This window comes from Plectropomus leopardus, chromosome 1, assembly GCF_008729295.1.
Source record: "Plectropomus leopardus isolate mb chromosome 1, YSFRI_Pleo_2.0, whole genome shotgun sequence".
Classification (NCBI taxonomy): Eukaryota; Metazoa; Chordata; class Actinopteri; order Perciformes; family Serranidae; genus Plectropomus; species Plectropomus leopardus.
In genome coordinates, this window is record NC_056463.1 from 19,120,206 (window position 1) to 19,132,130 (window position 11,925).

General features: G+C 39.3%; 2 protein-coding genes across 7 annotated transcripts in view; one reads left to right on the forward strand and one right to left on the reverse strand.

The window, feature by feature from the left end:
* mical2a (microtubule associated monooxygenase, calponin and LIM domain containing 2a) overlaps positions 1-381 on the reverse strand; it is a 41,873-nt gene extending 41,492 nt beyond the window's left edge. For 4 of the 6 annotated variants that reach the window (XM_042488420.1, XM_042488344.1, XM_042488498.1 and 1 more), the window contains exon 1: positions 246-380. The gene's annotated coding sequence lies outside the window, so the exon portion shown is untranslated. Of the gene's footprint in view, positions 1-245 lie in introns of all 6 variants that reach the window. The other 2 variants (XM_042488580.1, XM_042488265.1) reach the window with 1 other exon arrangement.
* Positions 382-2,979: 2,598 nt separating this feature from the next.
* dkk3a (dickkopf WNT signaling pathway inhibitor 3a) lies at positions 2,980-11,659 on the forward strand. The gene is made up of 7 exons (XM_042488576.1): positions 2,980-3,204; positions 3,892-4,011; positions 4,092-4,151; positions 6,647-6,739; positions 7,455-7,599; positions 7,689-7,845; positions 8,966-11,659. The coding sequence occupies exons 1-7, from the start codon at positions 3,007-3,009 to the stop codon at positions 9,051-9,053; spliced, it is 861 nt and encodes a 286-aa protein (XP_042344510.1). The 5' UTR covers positions 2,980-3,006; the 3' UTR covers positions 9,054-11,659.
* Positions 11,660-11,925: the final 266 nt, after the last annotated feature.

The window sequence follows — 11,925 nt, forward strand, 5'->3', positions numbered from 1 at the left end:
TAAATTAAACCAATGTAATGCCCATTGGCAGTTCATACAGTAAACCATGGGCTAAAACTTTTATTATTGCCCAACCTTTAATGCAGCCTGGTTGTCACACTCCAGCCCTTGTCAAACTTGCTACTGGAGCACAGGTTACATTTTCAAACAAGGAAAACAGCACTTCTGTCAGGTGTCTAAGCCCACCACCACCCACTTATTTGAAAAAGACACAAAACCTCAAGGTGTCAAACAAAATAACTTACCTCATATCTCAACCCAACTCTTCTTCCCTCCCGGTGTTTTAGGTGAGACGCGGTGCTGGGCTGCTGTGTGAAGTTTGTCGGTCCTCAGTCAGCCTGACAGGCAGCAGTTTCTCTGTGCAGCTGAGTCCAGCGTTTGAGGGCGGGGCTGCAAAATCAGACACATCCCTGAGCGGCTACTGTGGCTGCAGCTGTTTCATCAAAACGATCCAGACTCACTCATGCCAAAGACATATTTCACGACGAGACCGACCACCCGCCGTCTGATGATGGCCTCCCCACGCGAATACATGACTTATTACACAGCAGGTTAGATTTATGGGGTCGGACTGAATCTAGGTGATCTGCAAATAGAAGATATAAAAGATAAATCATTAAATAACCTACTTAAATTTATGTCACTTGAAGGCAGGAAACTAAACTTTCAAGGTTAGGATGATAGCTCCAGTATAAGCAAATTAAAAGCAAATATATGAGAGAAAACTTAACTCCTATAGGTCTGAAATCTACACTTTGCACGAGACCAGGTGGGCGCCCACGCCCCGCACCACAGCTGGTTACATATTACACATTTAGCGAGTCAGCAGACCCCGTAAACTACGCAGCACATGGACACAACTGTGAAACAAACACTGCAAACGTGTGCACGCAATGTAGAGTCCCACTGCTCATACATGCTGTGGGCCTATTCACTATAAAAGCAAATGACGCCATCCTGTGGCCAGACTATGAAACTACAGTCACAGGAACTCAGGGTTCAAAGGTCCATTTCATCCATATGACAATATATTTTCTCACTTACCCAGAGAGTGGCCATGCAAATTGTCGTAATGTGCTGTTTGTCCTAGTATTTATTAAATAAATGTTCATTCTTTTTTTGCAGAATTGAATTGTGTTTGTGGGGCTCATTGCAAAATGATGCGTGCTAATGTCTGAACACTTTTGAAGATGGTTTTTGCAGACTTTGTCTTTGCCTGGAGGTTGTTCCAATAAACACTGCTCAGTTATTAGTACTGGGTAGCACATTTTTAATATTTAGCATTTTCTCATCACTCAGTGACTCAGTAATGTAACCCAGAGCTCAATTTGAACGAGAATAGGACAGAGCTAGTGTAACGGATAAAGTGATCTGTGTGAAGGACTGTGCGTTATTTATCAGAGATGGCTGGGGCGTGACTTCTTTTTTTTCTTCTTCCCGAAGCTACAAATATGTTTCCCCAAGCCTCCCTGAAATACTGAGGGGAAATCCAAGACCCTCCCTCCAACATAAATAACCATATACTGCAAATTCCTGGATTAAGAAAAAAATTGCCTGGTTTTTCACTACAGTCATGCGTGCAAGAGTACAGGCTTCTTTTTTTTCAGGCCCTGATTAGTGCAAACTGTTTAGTTTTACGGATAGTTTAAATCAGACATACAGAATAACATGATTTTGATAAAATATGGCTATTTTAAGATCAATTTTGTTATTTTGCCCCAGGGAGGCGCTTGTAGTGAGAGATAAGTTCAAGGACCATCAGAAATGTGAAAATCCAACGATATTTCCTGTTTTTACAGTTTCTGGCAATGATAAACGCTGTCGTTTTGATGATTTTTACACAAGACATGCCTTTCACAACCACCAGCAGGATTTGGAGTTCAGATGGTATTAAACATAAATACAAAATACAGCAATTTCAAATTGCATGTCCAGGTTTCCCACAAATTTTCAAGGAGCGATCATAATTTTTTTTTTTATAAAAAAAGGCCAAAAGGCATATCAGATTCAAACTCTGGTCAAATGTAATGTCAGCTAATAAACCAAACGTCAAACATCAATGCATATTTTAGCTTTGTTGCGATAGCTCCAGAAAATGAATTTGCTGTTATGTTACTTCACATGGACAGTAGATTACTGGCAACATTTCATTACACACAACAAAATTTCACAACTTTTTCCAAACTTACAATAATTTTTACTAAATCCATGATTTTTCCAGGCCTGGAAAATGTGATTGTGAAATTCCATATCTTTTCCAGGATTTTAATGACTGTGGGAACCCGGTATGGCCCTCCCCTAAACTAAATTTTAAAAAGATAAGTCCCTCCAAAGTGCTTTCAAAAATTTACTGACATGCCTCCCCCATTGTCCACCACCCCCTCTCCTCTCATAAATAAGGAACAGTCCCTAATTGCCTTGATATGATGCTGTCGCGTCCGTTACTTTCTAAATTAGTTCACATTATCTAACGTACATCAGGTAATCAATATTGCAGCCTCACCTTGGACAAAAGACAAGGCTAGGCTGTGTGCCTGCATCATCATCCATTTTTAGATTTTTTCTAGAGTTTGTTTTAAACAAACCTCTGGTTAGTAAACGACAAGCAACGATAAGTTTGTTTCATCACCTAGCTAGGTTTAATGCTATAGCTAGCTAGCATGAACCAAAAGTTCTATCCGTTCTATTGGTTTTATTGCCATGGTTACCATCAGTTTACCTCGCGTACTAATTTAAGAACGGTGGTTAAACTTGACCGGAACTACGTTTGAGCTGTCAAGTTAATCGAAGACGTTCAAAAAAGACATTTAGGAACTTTTTTTCATATATTTTTGTTAAAACCAGCTAATGATAGGGATATTCACCTGCTCAGGGGAGTTTTTTGATGGTGTGTGAGGTGATGACCCCCTCAGTGACGGAGACGTATCAGCTGTGGTGACGTTTGTTGTGTTTCTCAGCATCACTGCCACACCCTCAGAGTGCAGCAGCAGCAGCAGCAGCAGCAGCATGATGCGAGTCGTCCTGCTAGTTTTGGCTCTCCCGGCAGTCTGCAATGGCATCCTCCCTGAGATAGTGGACTCTGGCATCAGTCACATCCTGGAGGATGATTCCGCACAGAGACAATCGGAGCTGGACCGCATGTTTGTGGAAGTGGAGCAGCTGCCAGAGGATCCGCAGCAAAAGCCTGAGGATGCGTTTCACCAGGTAAGCAGACAGTTGATAGTCAGCATCTGGCTTTTAAAATGACATGGCATTATTTTAATGCTTGCTGCAGAAAACAACCTTTGGTATTGCTTCGAGAACCTTTTAATATGATTAAAACACTGAAATCTCTTGTGAGAAATATAACCCTGCTGGAAAAAAACTGCAAAAAAAAAAAAAAAACAGCTGGTTTTAATTGGTTTTAGCTGGTTGAAGATGGTCTTAGATGGTCCTGACCCAGTTCTTGCTGGTCTTTGATGGTTTGACAAGCTGGTGTGGCCAGCCTCTCAAGGTGTGCACATTTATCTTTACACATGACAGAAGACTTAACTGATTTATGCCCTTTGCTTTTCATACTTCCCCCTTCAGACACTTATTTCTTCATACTCAAGGACATTGTTTTGGTTTCAGTTTTACAGGAACTTCCATGGTTGAACCAGCGAGAGTGACCATCACAAGCTGGTGTAATAGATCCATGGGTATAACCAGCTACACCATCAAAAATGATGCGAAAACATACCTTAAACTGGTCAAACAAGCTGGTCAACCAGTTTAACCATCTTAAGCTGGCCAGGCTGGGGTTTTTTTCAGCAAAGACAAAGCTAGAGGCAGCAATGGAAGGAGCTAGAATATGGGAGTGACTTCTTAATGCATAAAATCTGTCTCTGATAATCTCTCCAATCCTTCTAGAGCAACAACGAGAGTGTGAGTCCCAGCCCTCATCCCAGTAACCCTCCTCCAAGTCATCAAAATGAAACTGCCTCTGATAAAGTGACTGATAACGAATCCGTCCACACCTCAGCAGAACAGGTACACTTATCAACTACGAGTGAGATGGAGTTTGTTTCCCTTTGTGAATGACACTAAACAGATGTCCCACCTTCATACAGGAGACAAACAACATCACAGCAGCCGTCCGGTCCAGTGACCTGGGGAACAATATTGATCATGTAAGTGTATTTTGTTTACCTACAGTCTAACTTCCTCTTTTAACAGAACCCCTGTGTTTTGTCATATGACCTTTGACTGCTCAGTTTGAATTTCTCAAAATGAAAAGGCCTCAAGATAGCATAATGTCTGGCAGCTGCATCACAGACACTGACTTGGCATAATGTCTGCTAATGAATCAGACAGTCTGTGTGTGGGATGTGCAGCGTACTTTCATGCCTTCATTCAGCTGTAGTTATTAATTGCCAGCACTACGTGAAAGAAAAAAAAAGTTAAAAGAAATGCTGATATGCAAGCCATTTGTAAAGCGTGTTTGGACTGATTACTGTAAAGTATTGTTGGTAAATAAGTGATGATTATTGCTTTTGCTGCTTGTAGCTCAAATTCATTTTCAGGATTAAAGCTTCTAACAGAGGGTGTTCTTATGCAGCAACACTGATTTTTAAATATTGTTATTCACAACAAAAAGACAATATTCAGTGAGCAATTTTCTGATTTTATTTGGCTTAGAATTTGCAAAAGAGATAAATATAGATAAAGATCAGAAAAAAGCATTTATCTGAAGTACTGTACCTGTACCTGTATATTTCAGGGAGGATGCATGGGGCACGTCTCCCTCAATATTTAGAACATGTGCATTAGGGTTGCAGTGATATACAGGTTTTAAGGTATACCGTGATATGAAAGTTTCCGATTTTCATACCATGTACATTTGCTTATCTACGATACTGAAAAAAATGTTTTAAGACCCAATTATAGTGGTAAAACATTAGTTCAACCCAAACTAACCCTTCTGTTTTTATTCCTACGGGGGTCACTCTCACTGATAATCATAACAATTCTGTAATAGAGTGAAGTGCATGAAATCTCATACAGGTGCAATCCTAATGTGCCTTTGTGCCCTGAATAATAACATGGAAGCAGCAGAGGACTTTTATTTTGAAAAAAGACCTTTGCACCATAAATTGATGCAGAAAATGCACAAATTGCTGCATTATAGTATACGAGAATGCAAGGAATTAAGTGTCTGATGCCTCAACCCCCGTCGCATATGTGTCCCCCCCAAATGTTGAAAAGAAACCTACGCCTTTGATTGACAGAATAATTATTATGTGGATCATCACATTTGATATATTATAAGTCTTGTCATTTTGCTACTTCAACACTCTGCAGTGTTTTTTGGCCCTTTGTATACCGGCAGAAGGGAGTCTGTTGAATGATGTAATGTTAGACACATTATAGACAGTTAGGAGAGGTTAATGGCTGTTTATATGGTAACTCTGGGATAAGAATCTGTCCCAGTTACAAGAGATAAAAATAAAACTGGAGGAGGCGCCTCTTTCTCCATAAATATGTGCTGCCTGAGTACTTGCTCCAAAGAAGCCTATGAAACCTAAAACTATAATTTATTCAGTTCTTCACTTTGCACTCTGAACAAAATACTGTGACCTGAATTTGTTTTAAATTGAGAGTTTCTTTACCCTGGGGGTTAAATCCAATGTAGAGACGGATGGAGTGGCCAGACATTTCTAAGACTGATATATTAAAGGTCCAGTGAGTCGGATTTAGGGGGATATAGAGGCGGAAATGAAATGTAATATTCATAACTATGTTTTCATTAGTTTTTAATCACCTGAAAACAGGAATTGTTGTGTTTTCGTTACCTTAGAGTGAGCCGTTTATAGGGAGCAGGTCCTCATCTGGACTTTAATAATAACCAGATGATGGCCCGAAAATGGCACCTGTTCTTTCCTGGGGAATTGCTCGGCTGGCGTACTGCGAATAAAGTTTTTTTAATTTCAATTTTATAATTTTTTAAAGTTTACTTGCAAGACATGCAGCCCAGTAGTGTTTCTCCTGCAGGCCCTGCCCACAAGTTTCTGCACACCTCATAGACTTGACATTGTGATGACTTCATGGATTTTTAAATGGCTTTTCTCAGCTCCAAGGGAATTTTACAAATATGAATCCGCCATGGTTCAAAAATTCAGAATAGACGGAGTCATAATTTACTTGGTTTGCAGTTGGAGGTGTCCTGTTAACAGTTTTACAGAGACAGTCGGAGCTGGACCACATGTTATTTTACAACCTGGGTCAAAATGGGAAAATGCTTCTTTTTTTTTTTGCTGCAATACCCCAGTGGCGACTGAGAAAAATTTGCTTTAATCACCGGGGCCTTTTGTTTTGGAGAGGAAGAGACCTCTGTGGATAATTCAGTTTCCTGTAAAAATTTCCTCAACAATTAAATTCTAACTGGAAAAAGTTTCAGCTGGCTGCAATCTCACCACCTGATGCCACTAAATCTTAGACACTGGACCTTTAACATTTTTTGGCATATTTAACAACAAAACCTTTCTATATGTAAGCGGACCGTGAGGAGTTCACTCATGTTCTTCAAAAAATAAACAATGCCATAGATATTTCACATGACTGAGTATCTGAATTTTTGGTTCAGACTGTGGCGTTAGATGTAGTCCTTCTTCTCTCTTGTCTTTAGGGATGCATCAGTGATGGGGACTGTGGGAAGGGACGGTATTGTCTTCATGACAAACGTGACTCTAAGTGTCTGCCTTGCAAAGCAATAGATGTGGTAAGTGAACCTAAAGTTACCTTTAACGGGCGCATTCCTGATTTTTTTACTATAATCTTCTGTTGCTTTTACACACACACACACACACACACACACACACACAGACACAGTCACCTCCGGCCAGCTGGGGTTTCACCTCGACTGCATTGCAGTGTGTCCACAAGTGTAATTGGAGTGTGTTGTTTGGGAGCACTCTGTCCTATGAGCTTCACATGGAATAACAGCAAGCGTCAAGGTTAAATAGGAGCTCGTCTTTTCCCGATGCTCTCGCTCTCTCTCTCAAAGGACATCTAGGAGAAAAAAAAATAGTAATGAGAGTCCTCTCTCTAGAGAGTCAGCCATTGGTTTTATTTAAGACTCAGTTATTGCTGCTGATTCTGTTGTATTCACCGGATGAACTGGTCTCAGTGAAGCAAAGTAGAAAAGCAAAGGGATAAAGATACTGGCCGTCTGCCAACAGGGGCACAGTGTGAGTGGATAATAAATACACAGAGGACAGGATCTGGGTCTCGTCAAAAGCACTGCACTGGAAAACTCAGCATGGAAATAACCCGAACGCTGTGCTGTATCTCCAAATTAACAATTCATAGACGTTGTGTAGGAACAAGAACCGGTCTCTCCGATATAAGAGACCAGTTGACCTGCTGATCTCATTTATATTTAAAGGTCTAATTAAAGGTTAGGAAAATAAAAACATTTTTTTCGATTCTTACAGTCATGCACTAAGGATAAGGAGTGCTGTGGTGAACAGCTGTGTGTCTGGGGTCAGTGCAGTCTGAATGCAACTAAAGGAGAAGCTGGCAGCACCTGTCAGTACCAGACAGACTGCAGCCCGGACCTCTGCTGTCTTTTCCACAAAGGTACAGCACAACACAGTGTAGTATATGCTGCTCAGTGATTCTCTACATTTTCTCACAAGATATCTGTGTGTCTTTCTTTGTGTTTTCAGCCCTGCTCTTCCCCGTCTGCTCAGCCAAGCCTATTGAGCGTGAGCGCTGCCTCGGTGCCTCCAACCACCTGTTGGAGCTGTTGTCCTGGGACATTCAGGACGAGGGACCCAGGAAACATTGCCCCTGTGCAGGAGGTCTCCACTGCCAGCACCTGGGGTGAGTGCAGTGCATTTAAAGGTCCAGTGTGTAGGATTTAGAGGGGAAATATGGCAAAAATGAAATATAATACAGTAAAAATGCTTTAATTAGTTTACAATCACTGACCTCCTTTGTTACCTTAGAGTGAGCTATATATATCTATATAGGGAGCTGGTTCTCGTACCACCATGTTTCTACAGGAGCCCAGACTAGACAAACCAAACACTGATTCTGTAGGGCTGTTTGTGTTTTCATGTTTTCACATTAGCCACCATAGTTAACCCTTTGAAACCTGGATTGTCATCACTTTTCTAATGCTGCTTTCAGACACCTTTCACAAGTATTTAAACCTTTAAACCTGAAACAAACAAGGTTAATTTGTGTTGTGTTTTGTGTTGTATGTTAGTTACATAGGAAACAAGGCGATTCACAACTTGACAAGGAATGTCCCACAAATTGCAAGAAATGTGTAAATTTAGAGAATAATTTTTCAAATAGCTAGGGAAAAAAATCCAGAGAACTATATATAAAAAGATCATAATTATATATTTTAAATTATTTTAACAGAATTCTTATTATTTTAATAATTCTTAGTTTTTTCTTTTCTTGTTTTTTGCGGGTAATTTTCTTATACTTTTTTTATGAATTTCTGCAAATTTTGGGGTAATTTCATCTTAAGTTTCTCATTTCTTTAGTTCCATGTTTTTGAAAGAAATCAAGCCAATTCGCTAAGGTTTTAAGGGGTTAGCAGCCCCTCAGTGATGAGCAGCGTAAGAAAAATACAGATTTAAAAAAAAAAAAACAAACGAAAAAAAACCCCCATAAATCTGCTTTATTCAGTGTTTTCACTGGTTTAAATCATCTGTGTGGATGATTCGGCTCTCAGTTAAAAATTACTGAAAGATGAACACTGAAGGAATTCTAACCAGGAGAAGTTTCAGCTGGTTGAAATCTGCAGTCCTCACTATTAGATGCCACTAATCCCTCTAAATCTTACTCACTGCTCTTTTAATAGCACAGAATGCCTTAAAGCATGTATTTGTTGTTGAGAGAATGGGTCTGTTCACAAAAGTACAAAAGCTTTACATGCATGTCATTCACTGACTTTTATCGCCAATACTACTCTGCTTTTTGACAGGCGAGGGTCCATGTGCCTTAAAGGAGAAGACTCGAGTGAAGAGGACCTGACAGACAGTCTATACTCAGAGATAGACTACATAATATAGAATCATTTTGATTTGACTCACATTGCCTCGTAAACAGCTGAACAGGGGTCTCCTCTGACTCCAGAGCGCTTCTGCACAGAGCCACAGTACTTTCTGTTCGCCAGCTTACTCCAAAGTGGTTAAGCTAAACAGCATGGAAAATGGATGAAAATATATTTATTTTATTTGCTGTAATTGTGACCTGAGGTTCACACCCTTTAAAGGTTTCTGAAAATGTAGCTATAAAAGTCACTAACAAAAAAAAAAACCCCAGGAAACACTATATGTGTCCTCTGTTGACACTAAAACTGGTTTCTTGACTATTTGCTGCATCTATATATTGTGATACAACTCTAACCTTTATTTAATGCCAATAATGCTAAAAATAACATTAACACATTGTAGCAACTCTAGACACTTAAGTATCCAGCCAGATACAATCATGCTTCATGCGCTGTTTGACTAATAATACAGTATCACAGAAGCAGGCAATAATAACTGTAAAAATAACTGTAACATTTCGCCTTTATTCATCTACAGCGAGCCAACGCCACCATGAGATGTCAGCAGACTCTGGTAAAGGATTCTGATAGTTTTTAAAATAGCTTGTGTTAATGACTACAACAGTTTGTCATATTCATAAGCAAGTGATTTCTTCAATCTATTGCCATCTTAGAAGCTATATTGAATCCTTATACATGTCTGATGAAATCTCAATGATTATTTGATGGTAAATTAATAATTCTAGCTGATTCGATGAGCTAAATTTGTTTGTAACAAGGCTTTTTTCCCTCCCACAATCCTTGCTTCATTACAGCAATTCGCTGCTTCGCGGCTTTGACGTACTATACTTTGCCAAGACTAAAGCCTCAACATTTTTAAGGCAGAGAAGACTTCTGATACTCACAAGAGGAAATAATGTTCAAAATGCCATGTTGTGGTTTATTTTATCTATATTGTTTGTATGGATATATTCTTATGTTTTTATTTCTTTTAAATACCTACACCTCTGTGTTTCAAGCAGTATCTTATACCCAGCAGCATGTCAGAAAACATCAGCTGTACGATCAAAAGAGCAGCAAATTCAACCATCTTTAATTTAACCAAAGAAAAAACAGCTTTAGTTTTCCTACAGTTTATACACTATCATAAGACTTCGACCTTGTCTAAAAATTTAACAAATTCCAAATCCACATCTAAAAACTGTGTAAATGTATTGGGTGTTTCCACACAAAATTTCAAAACTTTTCCATGACGTTTTAAGAACCCATAAAAGATATTCTCGCCCCACTTGCTCAGTGTTGTTTTCAAACATCAGAGTCAAACTATTAAAAACATAACTTCATCGAACTGGCTGACGTGAAGAAAGAGAAAGAGCGCAGGGAGAAAATGAAGATATGTACATAATGGTAAACAAAACGTCATGCATACATGCATATTAGAGCAACATTAAGTCAACACCTATAGAAATTAAATTTGCCATTACGTTACCTTACTTAGAAGGTTATCAAGTGAAGATTACTGAAACAATTTCATACGAAAAAAAAATTCACATTTTCTCTAAAACTTTACAGACGTCCATGACTTTACCAGACCTGGAAAAGGTGATTGTGAAATTCTGTGACAATTCCAGGTTTTCTATGAATGCGGGAACCCTGAATACAACTCTTTTAGTCTAGTATAACCTTAAATGTTTCAGAACATTTTATACGTAATGAAATATTTTCCCATTACGAATCTGACACACTGCAGCCCTGTTTTTAGATTTATCATTGGAGTGATATTCATTTCTTGCTGTTTGCTCCACAAACTTGAAGGCATGTTGTTTTTGTCCTTTATTCCATTTATCAGCCCTAATGCCCGTTTTTGTCACATCGTGGGAACAACTTGATTTTAATCAAGCGCAAGTTTTGATTTGTCGCCGTCTTCAGCTCAAGCTTATGTTGCACACCTCTGATCAACATGACATTGGTCCCAAACACCTCCTGGTTGTATGTACTCTGTGTCTTCCATGTACAGCAATGTGACTTACCCTTACAACACCCAGCGAGGTAGATGTGATACCAATGTAAGCAATACCGGATGTATGTGTTAATAAAGCTCTGGTAATAGCAGCTGGTGCTGGATGCTAACTTCATGCTAACCTCGTCACAATGCGATGGTTTGCTGGGAAACCTGGGGTCCTGGCATTCATGTGGATTCCACCTGACGTGCTCCATCCCACCACACACCGTTGCAGATCGAGTACACCGTCCTCATGGCAACAACACTCCCCAATGGCAGTAGCCTCCCAGCATGCCACACTGCAAAAAGTGCTCTGGAATGGACCAAGGAAGATGATCAGAAGATCAGTTTAATTCACTTCACCTGGTGGTTTCAGTGGTTTTACTGTTTTGGCTGTTTGGTGCACATGCCGCTACAACTGTTAAATGTAATCTCTGCACTGTTCTTACGCACTTACAACCTGACATGCAGCTTGTACAACTCTTGCCTTTAGAAAAATTAAAGTTATTTTTAACACCAAAACCCCCTTTTCTTAAAAAGGTGAGAAGGATTTGTGAGTTTAACCCTTGAAACCTGGCACATCATTACTTTATGCTGATTTCAGATTCCTTTCACGAGTATTTAAACCTTACAAACTTGAGCAAGTTGGTGCGATTTCTTTCAAAAGCATGGGGAAAAGGCAATGAGCAAGAAATGTTCCAAAAACTGCAGTAAATTAATCTATTTAGAAAATTATTTTTAAAAGGCTAGGGGAAAATTTCTCAGTGAAAAAAATATTTATAATTATGATAATGACATTTAAAATTTAAAAAAAATCCTTGCTATTTTTTTGGTCATTTCGTCTTTCTTTGTTCATTGTCTTCCCATATTTTTGACATAAATCAAGCCA